Below are 17,186 nucleotides of genomic sequence, written 5' to 3' on the forward strand. Positions count from 1 at the left end.
AATACTAGGATTCTTAAAATAATAATGAGATTTTCGATTCACATGAATAAATAGGACGGCGCAAAGATTAAAGAAATAAATTGTTTTGTTTCAGGAAAATGGTGTCCGCGTAGAGAATGGAGTTCGCCGCCAGACGCGCAAAGAGCGGCGAGCGATGCTGCGCGTCGTGGCGTCCTTTATTCCTCCGTCTTCCTCGGCAGTCCTGGTAAGTTAATCATAAAAAAAAAAGTGCATATATATATATATATGTATATATACATATGCACATACAAACATATAAATACTAGTACCTCGTACGTATCAAAAGTAAAGTTAACAAGCCACCCTGAAGAAGAAACATCGATATCAATCTCAATCAACCCTCTCGAACTAGATAAAAAGACTTAAAGAGGAAACTCGTAATACTCTTACATATACATAACTCGGTACACTTAACGACATTTTTTCGCGCTCTAACACTCTCCGTTTCGATGCCATTAATCATGGAATATTATCAGTGCTAGTTTTGCGCGTTCGTTCGACGAGATAGGAAAAAGACGGTGGTAAAGGATAGGCGTAGGTGTACATAGGTACATATATTGGTATATGGAAAGAGTCTATCTTTCATTCTCTCTCTCTCTCTCTCTCTCTCTCTCTCTCTCTCTCTGTCTCTCTCTCTTTCTTTCTCTCTCATCTTTTTTTCTCGCGAGGAGGTGGAGGAGGAGGAGAAGGAAGAGGAAGAGGAAGAGGAGGGCGAGTACACGCACAGCAACGATGGGAGGAGCGAATCGCGTACGGAGCATAAACAAGTTTTAATCGTGCCTCGAGCATTCGCCGCGTTGAATAAATATTGATATCGGCTGACGCGACGGCCAATCAGAATCGGGGCTTATAAAACAGGGCGCTTACACCTCTCTCACTCTCTCTTTCTTCCTCTCTCTCTCTCTCTCTCTCTCTCTCTTACTCTCTTTCTGTCTCTATCTATCTCTCTTTCTCTTTCTCTCTATCCTCCCGCTTCTCGACACGGTGACGCACATACAAAACGGCAGCTGCGATCGCACGAAAATAATGATCATTATTACGAATTCGTAATTGCGATCGATCAGCTACGCCTGATAGATTCGAATCAATCGGGAAGTATTTTACTTCTTCCTTTCCTTTTGTTTCTTTTCTCCTTTCTATTTCTTCCCTTTTTTTATACTTTTTTCTTTTTTTGTTTTTTTCTTTCTTTTTTTTTTTTTTTTGTTTTTTTTTTTGTTTTTTTTTCGTCCATCTTTTCCCATCTTCTCGGTTCCATGCATCACATTGAAAAATATTCTTCTTGATTACGTATCGACAATCTTAATCGAGATAATAATTTAAATACAAATAGTCTTACGTAGTTTGGTTTTCATTCGAATGGACAATTTGTATACGCGGAAATATATAAAATTAAAAGTGATCGCAATTAACAAGGATGAGAGGAAAGGAGAAAGAAAGAAAAATATTGTAACGTGGGAACATTTGAAGTTGGGAAAGATGCGCGGGTAGGTGGGTGGTTGGGTTGGGGTGGAGGCGGGGGAGAGAGGAGGGGAAAAGAAAAACAATGAAGAAAGAAAACGATAGAGTGTGAGGGCAAAGAGAAGAGGAGAGCGACGCTTTCTCGTTGATAAGTAATCGAATGAGTAATCGGGCCATTTCGACGGCACGTAAAGGCTCATCACGAAAAGACGAGATATATATTGTGTGCGCATGCGCGGTTCTCTGTCTCCCTCTTCCTTTCTCATTCTCCTACGTGCGTGTATCTCCCTCTTTTGCGAAGGAAAAGGACGGAATGAGAGAAAAAGAGAGAGAGAGAGAGAGAGAGAGAGAGAGAGAGAACGGTCCTTCTGGCTTGTAAAGAGAAGAAGAGAAGGTTGCCGTGCCAGCTCTCTATGTGTGTATGCGTACATGTATGAGAGAGAGAGAGAGAGAGAGAGAGAGGGAGATACTGAGAGGGCGAGAGACGTGAGGCGTCTCCATGGCAACGAGGCGAGGCGGGATTGCGACGGTAACCATGGCAGCCGCGAGTTCCTCTCTCGGGCCGACCTGTCTGTCCTCTTTCTGGAGCCTCCTCGTTCTCCTCTCGTCTGCTCCTCTTCCTTCCGCCCACGGAGCGCGCGAGTCACGGCCGATCCCGGAGGAGGGAGGGAACAAGGAGGACCGCTTCTACTCCCCGGACGAAAACCCTCCTTCCTTCTTTCTTCCTTCATCATCCTATCTTTCTCTTTCTCCTTCCTTCTCTATCTCTCTCTCTCTCTCTCTCTCTCTCTCTCTCTCTCTTTGCTTTTTATTATTTAATTTTAATACCCTCGAGATTTCACAAATTTTATTTTAATAACCAATATTTAAAATTCATATTTGATTCTTGATATTTATGCGTTTCTTTCAAAATCATTTATTTCGATTTCATAATTTCCATCATTTCATAGGAACGATGATATTAATATTTCTTAATATTTTTCGATTAATCTCTCTATTTTATTTTTTTCTTTCTTTTCTTTTTTTTTTTTTTTTTTCTTTCTGTCTGTCTATCTGCCTGTCTCTCTGTTTGTCTGTCTTAACCAATCATCCTTCGTTTCTTTCGAAGCTGCCGTTCCAGATACGAACGAATAACGTAGCCGTTTTTCATGATCTAACCGGTACGATCGGTCTGTTCTCAAGTATCAAAGTCCGATAGAACTCTTATATCTAACTATTTCATGCTAATGCGAGGTACGTACGAGCGACGTGAGCGTCAACTTCGATTAATTATTATGATTCGTTAGAACCGTACAATTTTTCATAGAATGAGTTTCGCCGTACTTATACAACTGCATGATCATTAAATACGATACGTACGATGTCCATTAATAATTAAATAGATTGGAACGACTATAAAAGTTATTACAATTCATAAGTAAGAAAAAAAAAAAAAGAAAAAGAAAAAGAAACGTAAAAAGAAAAAAAGAGTACGAATTAGTTATCAATACCTATCCACGTCGTTTTAATTATTTCATTAAACAAACGCAAGTATTTAAATGTAAAGAAAAAAAAAGAAAAAAAAAAAAAAAAAGAATATTTATATTCAATCCTAATGCCACAATATTTTTATACGATCAACGTGCCCGTACCTACCAATTACGAAGATAATATTTATTCCGTACGGCCAAGCGAAAGTTGATGAAAGATTTATGAACAGATTAAATACGTAAGAACGAACGATTAAAATTCAATAGATTATAATATTCCATAAACGACTAATTTTATAATCCTGACAAGGAATAAATTATCTCTTAAGACGAATCCCGTTTGATAGTGGGAGATGGGGGAAGGCAAGGCAGAGCGGCAGGGCGGGAAAGGCCGGGGGAGGGGGAGAAGGGGGAAACCATTTGACATAAATATCGAAGATCCATCGAGATTCTTTGGCGGGAAAAGAAACGAGGGATCCACGTTCGATTATACTAGTGGAATCCACGCATTCCATGCATCGCTCGGTTCCTCTCTATTCGACTCTTCGATACGTCCTCTCGCGAGAATCGAGTTTCTTTGGTTCTGTGTGTTTGTGTGTGTGTGTGTGTGTGTGTGCGAACGCGCGCGCGCAACACACACAACGTTTACACGCCTACGTCGCTCGGCGTTCGACGACATATTTCCGTCTCTCCATTTATTATTACGAGGAGAGGCACGCGGTTACTCCTTAACGGAGTAAACGCGCTGCGCTCGCGTTATTTCGAGTTATAGGAACGGCTACGAACGAACGAAGGAACGTACGTGTGCACGTACGAAAGAACGAACGAAAAGGAACGGGAACGTTTCTTATTTTGAGAAGAAAAAGAGATAAAATAAGGTCGATCTTAACTCGAACAATTTTATTTTCCTCGTGGAGATATTCGCGGAGGTGGACCGTAACGTTCGAGAGTTTACGTTCCGACGACACCGAGAATCGGCCAGTTCTCTTGCCAAAAGAGATCAAGCTCTCTCTCTCTCTCTCTCTCTCTCTCTCTTTCTCAAGAGAGAGAAAACGAATTAGGACGAGGCCGCGAAACAAATTCGAGAGAGAGAGAGAAATCGGTACATGACCACAGAGCCTATATTTGTCCGTGATCTCGTTAGTTCGCGAACTTTGTCTTTCCTATCTCGGAAAAGGGTTTTTCAATCGAGAGAGAGAGAGAGAGAGAGAGAGAGAGGACGAAGAGGAATTCTCTCGCTCTCGGGTTCCGCTTTTTCATCGGTCGCACGTCATAGACTCACCCTCCGGGCGACCCCTACGATGGTGGCTCGCTCACGGCGTGGCACCCTTTTCCGTGAGTGTAGCGTAATGTAAGGGTTGCGTCCACGTTGGCGTTTGGGGTGAGAGAGTTTAAAACCCCTCGGGACTTGAGGTCCGGGCCAGTTAGATTTATCGGATGTTTTGGTTGGCGGCCATTGTTAGCCATCCTCTCTCTCTCTCTCTCTCTCTCTTCTACCAGCCTTTCGTTCGTCTCTCTTTCTACGTTCTACTCGTCGACGCATTGGCGTAGCATTCGAAATCGTTCTGAGGGAAAGTTTTTTTTTTCTCTCTCTTCCTCCCTCTCTCTCTCTCTCTCTCTCTATCTTTCTTCCTTACTTACTTTCTTTCTTTCTTTCTTTTTTTCTTTCTTTCTTCTTTCCTCTTTTTTTTTCTTCTTTCTTTTTCTTTCTTACAACCGGACTTTCGGATATGACTCGACTCGAGAGATTGACGTCAATGATAACATAGGTCATCGTTTCTCGAGATATCGGCTAAGAGAAGTAGAGCTTTCCACGTCGTTTTTTTTTCTCCTCCACTGCTTCCCCTTCCCCTCCTCACCCACACAATCCACCCTCCTTCCCTCCATTTTTCATCTTTACCAACGAGAACTGGTTGTTCTCGTTAATGAGGTTTCTTTTTTCCTTTACTTCTTTTTTCTTTTTTTCTTTTCTTTTTTTTTTTTGTTTTTTTTTTTTTTTTGTTCTCTTTTCCCTCCTCGATGGACGACGACTCTACGATGAAGAAATCTTACGCAAGCGACGATTGCATTCGATTTATGAACCATCGTTTTACTTCTAACAAACATTTTATCATCTCTATATTCCAGATATGAATTTATCCACGTCCAGTTGGAATTCTTTTTCTTTTTTTTTTTTCTTTTTTCCTTTCTTCTTTCCCTTTTTTTTTTTTCTACGTTGGCTTAGAATAATGCAATTGCGAAAATGTCTTTACTTACTGGTATTCATCGTTAATGACAATAATAATAATAAGTTATAAAGCATTACTCGATAACATCTTTATCGTCATTTTATTTATTAACGTTAGTCATATAATAATAATGTTATCGAACTTTAGAATCGTCTGTTATTCGTCGTAGTATTCACGCCATTGGAATGATCTTGGTCGTGGCTCGCAAACACTCGCCATAGCCGAGCCAGCAGAAACACTCCGTAACGCGTATCTCTCTCTCTTTCTCTCTCTCTTTCTCTCTCTTTTTCTCTCTCTCTTTCTTTCTCTCTTTCTCTCTCTCTCTTTCTCTCTCTCTCTCTCAAAGCCCACCCCACATGGCATTGTGTGCGGTGATTTGAGCGATGTTCAAGCTCGCGGCTCGCGACCCCCGGCTTCGACCCTCTCGACCGCAGTTTCGTCTTCTCCTCCTTCTTCCTCTCCTCTTCCTTCTCCTCCTTCATTCTTTTCCTTCTTCCTTCTCCCTCAATACATCAAGCATCTAAACGTGTTCGTTCGATTCGTCGCGCATCGAAGGATAAATTTCATTTGCTATTGAAGATGCGTCTATTAAATGCATCGAAATATCAAATTTTTTTTCTTTTTCCCCTCAAAAAATTATTTACATTTTAACTTCCTTCTTCTTCTTCTTTTTCTTCTTCTTTTTCTTTCTCTTATTTCTTTTCTTTTTTTTTTTTTTTTCTTCAATGCCCAGGATCGATGCCCGGGACTGAGAGACATTTCGTAGAATATTTTAACTCATGAATGAGGGAGAGAGGACTAACGGACAAATTGACGAGTCCCGACGACTCGGGGAAACTCGATCGTTTATTCAGCGCTGACAGTCGGTTCGGCTAATGTTGAAGGCAGACACCGCTTGAATGTCTACATTCTTCGATATCCATAATTCATCGATGAAATCGAGACGCAAACGGGTAATCCCGAAAACGTTGGTAGAGATAGAGAAACGTTGGATAGCATTCCGCGATTCGTCAGTGATTATACAATAGCTTTATAGTCGTTAGCTTAGAAAGGATAAAGAGAGAAAGATAGAGATAGATAGATAGATAGAGAGAGAGAGGGAGAAAGAGAAGGAGAAAGAAGACAACGAAGTCTCGAAGTAAAATTCTCTCGTGTAGTCTTTGAGGGCCACCTCGTGTTCTTCGATTAGTAAAAGACCGACCCGACCGTGAACTTTCTCTCTTTCTCTTCCTCGTTCTTTCCTTCTCTGTCTCTCTCTCTCTCTCTCTCTCTCTGTCTCTCTCTCTCTCTCTCTCTGTCTTTCTTTCTTTTTCCCTTTCTCATCGAGCAAGCCGACGTAACAACCATAGCTCGAGAAGATTCCTCTTTCTCCTTTCCTTCCATCTTCCTTTCTCTCCCGCGTTCTATCTCGTGGCACTGATTGGACGATCCATCACCGACCTTTTCTCTCTCTCTCTCTCTCTCTTTCTCTCTCTCTATATATATACATATATATGTATGCATGTGTGTATGTATGTATCTATATATATATATATATATATCTATCTCTTTTCTCGGGACACGTAGAGATACGGACATATGCGTATTCACGCACGTAGCTTTTCTGTCGCGCGTGTAGATATGCTCACGGTGGGCCCTTTGCGCGCCCGCGCGCACCCGCTCTCCTCAGTGAAAGAGAGAGAGAGAGAGAGAGAGAGAGAGATCGCATACCGGCAACTATTGCCCAGAGGGGCAGCCATTCTCTTAGAGAGAAAGAGTGAGAGAGAGAGAAAGGGTGGGAGGATAATTGGTTCCCATGGAGGCAGAAAACGCTTCGCTCGAAAACGTCTCGCTCGAAACTCCATATCGGCCGCGTGGCCGATGTTGAGCGGAAAAGACCTCAGGGAAGTGAAGGAGGGTTGTCGAGAAGTAGATGACTCCGAAACGAAACGAAGACGTGAATATGGTATACGTAAAACGATCATCGAAGTTCCATTTCACGGATGAAAATTTGCCTCTTACAAAGTCTGTCTTTTATCTTTATATTAGATAAGTGGATAGAATGAATAAGTTAATAGAAACTATCAATTTTAATACCATACGAAATGGATTAATGTTATTCGTAATAAATATGTGTTTATAAATCTTTTTATAAACATTTTTTTTGAGTAACTTTTGATAAAAATTAGAATATCGATATTATATCGTTTAAAGTCGGAAGAGTTAGAAAGAGAAAGAGAGATAATAAAAGAGAGAGAGAGAGAGAGAGAGACTCGAGACGATAAGAATGATGAGTCTCGCGAAATGTACGCGGTCCGTGCTGGCAGCTTTGGACCGCATTCATTAGTTCCTTATTCAAAGGCACGGAAATAGTTCCGGAGTTACACGAGGCACAAAGCACAAAGCTCTGCCGTGGAACAATGAGAGATAGAAGGGTAGAAAGAGAGAGAGAGAGAGAGAGAGAGAGAGAGACAGAGAAGGGCCGACTGCAGATTTCATGAAGTTCAAGATAGGCACAATGGTTTAGCCGCTGAGAGTACTGCTTCTCTCTCTCTCTCTCTCTCTCGTTCTCTCTCTTACATTTTATATATACAATATACAATATACAATATACAATATATATATATATATATATATATATATATATGTATATATATGCACATCCCTTTTCATCTCCGTCTCGTTCTCTTCGCAATATTCATACGTGTTGAATATATTAATACTCCGAGAGATATGTAAAATGTCTGTGTACATGTAACGATGTCTCTCTCTCTCTCTCTCTCTCTCTTCTCTCTTTCTATCTGGCTCCCCGTTCGGTCTACTGGTTGGCTGCAATATTAGTGAAATGTGTCTCGGAGTATGCCCATGTGCGACTCCGATATTAAACAGCAGCCGTCGCTGCATCTGCGCTTTACTCTCGTACCCCGCACCACCATCATCCTTACTCTCCAAACTTACTCGCGTGTACCTTCGTGTTTCCAACGAGACTTTTACCGAGTAGAGAAATTTCGACTCGCACTTTCTCTCTGTCTCTCTTTCTGTCTTTCTCTCTCTCTCTCTCTCTCTCTCTCTCTCTCTTTCTCTCTCTATTTCTTTTTCTTATTCTTTTATCGAAAAATAATGTGTCCGAGGTATAGTAACGTCTCGGGTGTCGTGTCGCTACGGTGCCACGGAGCCGCGCGATATTTTTCGAAATATGAAATTCGAGAACGAGTAGTACGTCATACACGAAGAAAGTGTTAGCGAGCAGCTGCTGGTAATGGTAGTAGCAGCTCGGATCGTTCTCCGTTATGTCCTTCTTTTTCTTTTCTTTTTTTTCTTTTCCCTTTTTTTTCCTCTTTTTCTTTTTTCCTTTTTATTTTTCGTTTCTTTTTTATCTTCCCTCCCCCTCCCACCCACCTCCCATAAGCACTAGCAGTAGGTGGACATGTCTTTGAACGATAATTCAAGGATCCTTCGGTGAGAATTTCTGATGTTTCTCTTATTGTACTCTTCGTTCCGACTAGTAATATTTTCGTGAAATCTCATTCTATCCTTTTTTTTTTTTTTTTTACTTTTTCTCGAAACGTGGACTCGTTTTCATATTCATAACCATAACCGATCATCTTTCGATCGTGAGCATCGCGATATATGTATGTATGTATGTATGTAATAACTCTGAGATTAAAGTTTAGCCTCGGTCTCGTAAAAAGGCACTTCTTATTTCTCTTTTTTCTTTTTTTTTTTTTTTTTTTTTTTTTTTTTTTTTTTTTTTTTTGTATTTTTTTTCTTCTGCTTTTTTTTTTTTTTGTCTATAAGGCAAGTAAACGTCTCGGTGCGTCGAACGCGATTCTACAGGCGCGTCTAATAATCGAAGAAAACGAGCGCTCGCTCGCTCGAATCGACTCATGGTCTTTCGTTGCAACCCCTCATTATCGTTCACCGATGTTGGACCGGCCTTATCCTATACCTCGGACGTTTTACCGATTACGATCGTTTCGATCGCGCGACGTAATCGACGGCACTTTGCATGATCGACGCACCCCCATTCTTCTTTCCAAATAATTTACCTTCATTTTTTCCCCTCTTCATTTAACGTGGAAAAAGGTAGAGGAAAGGGAGAGGATATAACAGTCGTTGTGGATACTGTTTCTTCTCTTATTTCTTTTTTTTTTCTTTTTTTTTTTGGAGATAGAAAAAAGACGAAAGAGAGAGAGGAGAGAGAGGAGAGAGAGAGAGAGAGAGAGAGAAAGGACGAGGACAGAGAGAAATAATTAAAATGTGAATTTGACTGTAGGGGGAAAAAAAGAGCCGGACGAACGTTAAAAGGGAAGAAGAAAAGAGTGAAAGAATTCGGGAAATAGACGATATGCTTCTAAAGAGAAACGGACAGAGATAAAGATAGGAAACATTGTGAAACGGACGAAGAGAGATAGAAAGATATATATATATAATATATATATATATATATATATATATATATATATATATATATAAAGAGAGAGAGAAAGAGAATATAGAAGTAGGAAGGGTGCTTCCTCGTTCGTTTCTCGATGGTAGAAGCGCATCGGTTCAGCCCTCTCTGTCTTTCTCCACCTCCTACACCACCACTACCACCACCTCCTCCTCCTCCTCCTCTTTCTCTGGCTCACCTCGAGCGTGCCCCTGCACGTAGCTCACCCAACGTACGGTCCTGGAACGGCGGTAGCAGCAGCACCACCACCGGCACCCAATCCAGACCCTGCGGCTGTCAAACGCAGCCCGAATCTTCTTCTGCTCGTGACAGCCTGGAAATGAAGAGAGTGCCCCGTGCACGCCGTATTCTACCGCTTCCTACGTGCGTTCTCACCGCCGCCGGCTTTCCACACACGCGACTCCCTTTAATCCGCCCTTGCGACCTCGGACTCAACCCTTTTTCTCTCTCTCTCTCTTTCTCTCTTTCTCTTTTCTTTTTTTCCTTTTTCCTCCTGCTACAAGCTCTCTCATCTTCCTTTCCTAGAAACGAAATTAATCTTCTACGCTATATGTATAATATATTTTTCAGAGTTTTCTTTTTGTTTTGTTATTATTATTATTATTATTATTATTATTATTTTTATTTTTTTTTTAATATACGTACTCGCTTGACAATCAAAGATCATTAGTGATTCGAGGAAGTTTTCACGCGTACTCTCTCTCTCTCTCTCTCTCTCTCTCTCCCTCTCCCTCTCTCTTACGTTCGTGAATGTTCGTAGATATGAGTGTGTGGTCGAGCCGTCCGATTACGAAGCGCTTTTCGAGCTCGATCATTAGCGCAATTATTATTGTGTCGGAGTACAATGAGCGCACACCGCCATCGTTGAACAACGATAAAAGGTGAAGAGGCGAAAGGGGGCGGAGAGAGTGGAAAAGAGAGAAATAATAAGAGAAGAAGTGTTCGTAGAAGCGGAGTAGGTAGATAGGTAGGTTGGTAGATAGGTACTACATGGATATATATATATATGTATATATATATATATATATATATATATATATATATATATATCGTGGAACAAAAATAGAAAGGCGGTATAAAAGAAAGCTTTAATGAAGGAAGAGGGAAGTGCCTTCCAGCCGCTAATTGCATTTCGTTTGTCGTACCGATTGCAATTTTTATTCTACACAAATTTTTCTTTCTCTCTTTCTCTCTCTTTCTCTCTTATTTTCTACGGAAATAAAGTGATTGGTTAACTTATGCATATCCATCGCTTTTGAAGTATCGCATTAATCCCAAGCAGCAAATTTTACTTAACGGCATTCATTCAATTTTCACAAGAACCTTTCACTTTTTATTTCGAAAAAAAAAAGAAAAAAAAAGAAGAGAAAAAAAAGAAAAAAGAAGAAAACGGCAACGTTCAATATTCATCGTATCAATCTACTGCTATATCTGGTAGTAGTAGAGTGTAACTAAAGGGAGAGGTAATAGTATATAGGAAATAAAATTCAACTTCTCGTTAAAACTCGACAAATTTTTTTTTTTTATCGTCCTCTTCGACGAAGCTTTTAATTGAGACACGTTTCCCTCTTTCGTGCTATTTCGCCAACGTAGGTAGTATACTTTACTCTCTCCCTCTTCCTCCCTCTAACTCTCCCTTTCTCTCTATCTATCTATCTATCTCTCTCTTCCTCAATTCCATACAGAGTTCGAGAGAAAAAGACGCAACACAAATTATTATGCCAGTCCAGTCCAGCACTCTTATCTTTCTGCCGGCTTGTTTCTCACCCTGCCCTATTAGTTCTCCGTGTCCAGAGAATCTATACTCCTTTACCCTCTTTCTTCTCTCTCTCTCTCTCTCCCTCTCTCTTTCTATCTCTCTCTCTCTCTTTCGCGAGTTCTCGACGAGGTCTTAAAGCGAGTCCACCGGGCGTCCAGCAAGAGCGGTGAAATACTGCGACTCGATTTCAACACCTCGGCATCGTTAATTAGCGGTGCCACTCGAGTTTTATTCCAGCAGCTTCCTCGTGTTTAATTACAACCACACAGAGAAGGAGAGGACCTGAGGTGGTGGAGGAATGGTAGAGGAGGAGATGGTGGCGTGCGCGCGCGTGCTACGTTATCTCCTCTACCTGCCGGACGTGACACACCGGCTCTCACGAGTTCTGTCTGTGCGCTCTAACACGTATACCACTTTCTCTCTCTCTCTCTCTCTCTCTCTCTCTCTATACTCTCTACTCTACTCTACTCTACTCTACTCTCTCTCTCTATCTCATTCTTTTTCTTTCTCTCTCTCTCTCTTTCTTTTTTTTTTTTTTATTTCTTTTTTACTGCACGAGGCGTATCTTCGATCGTGTCGACGATTCGATAATGAGGTCGTGGCTTCCTCCAACTTGGAGGCGTCTTCGATCGAAGAGAAAGAGTAAGAAAGAGAAAGAGAGAGAGAGAGAGAGAGAGAGAGAGAGAGAGAGAGAGGTAGAGAAAAGGAATATATTTACCCATCTTGGAACATGGCACCTCTGTTAGTTTGTCAGGCGATCGGTGTTTTTCGAAGGAGGGAATGTCGGACAACGATACGTTATCGTTCGATCAAACCTCGCGTCCGGAGTAATAACAGGTGTCGCTTGTCGTTCTTTATTAACTTCACTCGCGCAAGTTCTCGTTCTTCTTATACATACACACACACATACACACACACTCTCTCTCTCTTTCTTTCTCTCTCTCTCTCTTTCTCTGTCACCATCTTCTCTTCGATTCGATAAATCGATCGGACTCTCATCGTCGAAAATCGACAATTTTTCCTTCATGCCAGAGCCTCATGTTATTCGTACGTAGAAAGCTGACAGGAAACAGATTCGTTTCCCACCGGCGTTTGTTCATTCGTTCTTTCCTTTCTACGTACATACGTACGTTCGTTCGTTCGTTCGTTCATTCGTTCGTTCGTTCGTTCGTTTGTTCGTTTGTTTGTTTGTTTGTTTGTTTGTTCGCGTTAATTCTTCGCCGAAGAAAAGCTTATACAGAGGGTGGCTGCACGCGGTATAGGTCAATGGGAAACTAATTGTCGACGTTTCGAGGGTGCGTGCAGGAGCAAGGGTGCTAGCTATTACTCCGAGGGTCGATTCGAGGGTCGCTCGAGAAGTCCGAACACTCGAGAGAACAAGAAAGACAGAGAGAGAGAGAGAGAGAGAGAGAGAGAGAGTGGAGCAGTCTAGCTGACTAGATGTTGCTTGGACCGGTGAGACGAAACATGCCGTTGGTCGAATGGGGTTGAGAAGGCCGAACGAGGACGCACTTCAGTCGAGAGGACCGACAACAGATTGCTGTGACGAAAGAAACAATGGGACGCTGCCCCCTTGCCATTCGACTAGTCCCTTACTTCTTTATCTTTTAAATAAGGTAGACGCAATTTATGGAAAATGCGTGAGAAACCCGATCGATTTTTTTTTTTTCTTTTCGAGGACGAAACACGAAACACTTTCCTCTCCGTTAGGATAGAATTGGTGAACATCGTAAACGTGCGTAACGACCTTGACTCTCTCTCTTTCTCTCTCTCTTGAGTCCCTTTTATAAATTCGTCGTGTTCATTAATCACTCGAGAAGACGCGGGTTCGTCCGCACGGTTAAAATATCTTTTACATAATCTTTCGAGGTTTTAGAACGCGATAACACATGGAAGAGATCAATGATCCCTTGATCATGATCCGAACCCTCAAAGTAGTTGTCATTATTTCGATACTTTCGAAGTATCGTCCTAAAAAAAAAAAAAAAAAAAAGAAAAAGAAAAAAAAAAATTAAAAAAAAAAAGGAAAAAAAGAAACGTTCAACGCGCTATATTCCCTTTCATGCGAGAAATTTTCTTTCTGTCTTCTTCGACGGGACGAAAATCGAATGGGGCAAAGAGAAAAAGGAAAGAAAATAAAAAAAAGAAAGGAGAAGAAAAAAGATAGAGGAAAGAGCAAGCCGATATATTATGCAGATACGTGAAGTAGGTGTACGGTATGTTAAAGCTGTGCTAAAGGAGGCCCGTGTGGGCGAGACATTCCGTAATTTTACGATTATTTTAGCACCGGTCTCCCGTAGACATTATTTTATCGCCGCACTTCTCTTCGAGAATCGTGCAAAAGGAGGAAGTGCGACGATCGTCGATGGGGGAAAAAAAAAAAAAATTATTTCTCTTTATCTCTTTTTTCCATTTTCTTTTTCTATTTTCTTTTTCTTTTTTTCTTTTTTCTTTTTTTCATATTTTCCACTTTCTTCTCTCTCTTTATCTCTGTCTTTTTCTCTCTCTCTCTTTCTCTCATAGCATATCTTTTTCTTGATCTTAATTCGAAGTAAACAAATGGCTCCGAAAGAAGCTACGCGGAGTGAGAAAGGATAAAAAAAAAAGTGAATAAAAGTAAAAAAAAGAAAAAAGAAAAAAAAAGAAGAAGAAAAAAAATAACAAAAATAAAAATAAAAAAAAAGAAAGAAAATAGTAGAATTCAGTGTAGAGAAGTATAATCGTTCTTCTTGGCGTCGTCTTCGTCTTCGTCTTCTTGCTCGTCTTTGTCGCAGCTGTCGCTGTTTTGTCTACTCTCTACTCCCTATCCTTTTCTCTCTCTCTCTCTCTCTCTCTCTCTCTCTCTCTCTCTCTTTCTATCTCTACCTCTCTTCCTCTCTCTCTCTCTCTCCCTCTCTTACTTTCTCACACGATAGTCGCTATTTTCGTACACGTTAAAAATGCATCCATCGAGAGTCACGTCAACGCGCCCATTCGCTGGTACGTCGTCGACCTTCCTCTCAGTCGGTATCCTTCCCTTCGAACTTCGATCCTTCGAGAGATCGGGAGGGTCTAACGAGCAGCCATTATGCATCCACGCGTGTATCCTTCGTACGAGGAACTCGACGAACAAACCGTACCAACGTGATTTCGTTCCACGCCAATACAACACAACTACGTTGCTCTACGTTTTCTTTCGGTTTTCTTCTTTTTTTTTTTTTTTTTTTCTATTTTTTTATTCCTTCTTTTTTTATCATTTCATTTTCTCTCTCTCTCTCTCTCTCTCTCTCTCCATCTTTTTTTTCTTTTTTTTCTTTTTTTTTTTGATCTAGTATCATGCATAAAGAGGAAGGCAGGGAGGGTGGGAATCAAGTGTAATTAACATTTATAGGGTCGACATATTAAAATGAGATAGATGAATCATCTAAGAGATTTATTGTTTTCATTCTGCCCGGATCATTAGTATTAATTATTTACTAACGAGTAAAGCAAGTCTTTCGACGTTTCTTTCTTATAGTTAGGCTTGTTACGGGTATGCATTTTTTTTTTATTATTCCCATAGCTAAAAATTCGTGCTTCGAAATCAACGGGAACAGGACACACCGAGTGAACATCGTGTTCGGAGAAGAGAAAAAGAGAGAGAGAGAGAGAGAGAGAGAGAGAGGGAGAGAGAGGGAGAGAGAGAGAGAAAGAGAAAGAGAAGATCGACGAGTCGATTCGATCGAAAGAAGCGAGAGATGCGTTGCCTGGGGGTTAGACGTACATAAGATGGAGTCTGGTTTGATGGAATGCTGCCTCCATCCCGGCCCTTTCGTCTGTCCTTCCCCTCGGCCCTCCTATCTCCTCTCTTCTCCTCCTTCGATCTTAACCACCTCGAGAGAGAGAGAGAGAGAGAGAGAGAGAGAGAGAGAGAAAGGAAGAGAGAGGCTCCCACCATGAGCTTCGCGAGAGAAGGATGCGTACGGGAGAGCGTCGTGAATGCTTTCGGAACGCTTCGACCCGTAATATCCGCCTAAGGTAGCCGATTGGACGAACCGCCATATTTGGAGCACCATATATGTGTACATATATATGTATATATATATACATATGTATATATATATATATATATAAAGTCTCTTCTATTCTTATATACCATATACACGTCTACTTTCCGCGTACTACTTACGTTACGATAATTATCTCGACAGATAGCGAGAAAACGAGATAGATAATTAAACTTAAGATTTCTCTCTTCTTAATGGGGCATCTCTCCCTCTCTCTCTCTCTCTCTCTCTCTTTCTCTCGATCGTATCTTACCGATGATCATCGATATTTTTTTGATGTTGCGCAATTATTAGTACTTAAAAAGAAACTTGTTTATCCATTTTATATTTCATTTTGTAATACCTTTTGTTAGATACATTGATACGTAATACTACGATCATGTTAGCGTTCGTAAAAAATATTTTTTGTTATCTTTTCATCTCTCTCTCTCTCTCCCTTTCTCTCTCTCTCTCTCTCTCTCTTTCTATTCCTTTTATACTATTTTACGAAATGAATTCCGATGGTTTCGACTCGCTCGATCGCTTTCGAATATACACGGAAATTCGAAATTACGCGGGAGAATAATCACGTAACGGTTCGATGCCGTCGTAGGCGATAGAAAGGACGCGAATGAACGTGCGCGAACGCGCAAAGGAATAATTGTGATTAAATGGCGTGTATGACATAATGACAGTCAATTATGCCTGGCTCGGTGCTCGTAGCACATTCGTCATCGGACGCGGAACTCACGAGTTCCCGTGTATATACTATTCTTACGTTGTGCCGGCGCTGCCGCCTCTCGTTCCGCGTCTGCGCGCGCTCTTCGTCAAGAGTTATCGTTCGTATTTCAGGAACGATTAACGACAACGACGTCGTTCGATCTTCTCGAAATTTATTCGACCGATGCCCGGGATCGTTTGGTATACACGAACGTTGAGATATAACACGTCTATCACGATTCGAAACGATCGTTAAACTTTTTCTATTATATATACGTATATAAAGAAAAAAAAAAAAAAAATGGAAAAAGAAAGAAAAAAAAAAAAAAAAATAAGAAGAAAAAAAAAAAGAAAACGTCATAAGAAATATCGATAGAATTTTGTAATTCTATCTCCCTCTCTCCTTCCCCACAATTTTTCTCTTTCATTTTTTCGACGTTTCTTTCTTCCTTTCCCCCCCCCCCCTTTTTTTATCCTCTCCTTTTTTCTTTATTATTATTATTATTATTATTATTATTATTATTATTATCATTAGTATTATTATCATTATTCTTTCGTATCGCGGCAAGATGAAAGGCGATAGCATAAGGATTGGACATTCTTTTATATGGTGCATGCTTTTCGTACGGTTCGGTGGCATATAAAACGCCATCATCCCAGTTGCGTATACTCCTTGCTTGCTCTCGAATTACCGACTCCTCGCGACGAAGGTAGAGATATACCTATACGCACGCTCCCATCGTACATATACATAGCAACAAAAACAGATACAGAGACACATACACGTATGCACGTACTCTCGCGCACGCAAACATATATATTATATATATATATATATATACAGATACACACATACATATACACGTATATATATTTACGTGCGAAGTATTGTTCGATAGAAGCGAGAGCCTGAAGGAGATAGGAGATCCGGTAGAGATAAGCGCTCTCCCGGATGATGTATCGTCGGAGATGCTTCGCTGCGCCGCTTGATCGTAAGCACCAGCTTCAAGTGGGCACCGAGCTGCTTTTTTCGAGCCTGCCGACCGATAGAAATACACGAGAGAGAGAGAGAGAGAGAGAGAGAGAGAGAGAGAG

General features: G+C 40.9%; 1 protein-coding gene across 4 annotated transcripts in view; it reads left to right on the top strand.

Moving 5' to 3' along the window:
* The window catches only part of LOC124954950 (homeobox protein homothorax), a 375,073-nt gene that overhangs the window by 211,438 nt on the left and 146,449 nt on the right, over positions 1-17,186 (top strand). For all 4 annotated transcript variants that reach the window (XM_047508640.1, XM_047508642.1, XM_047508641.1 and 1 more), the window contains one exon: positions 95-205. In XM_047508640.1, the coding sequence (XP_047364596.1) occupies positions 95-205 (111 nt within the window). The remainder of the gene's footprint in view (positions 1-94; positions 206-17,186) is intronic.

The sequence above is a fragment of the Vespa velutina genome, chromosome 16 (genome assembly GCF_912470025.1).
Source record: "Vespa velutina chromosome 16, iVesVel2.1, whole genome shotgun sequence".
Classification (NCBI taxonomy): Eukaryota; Metazoa; Arthropoda; class Insecta; order Hymenoptera; family Vespidae; genus Vespa; species Vespa velutina.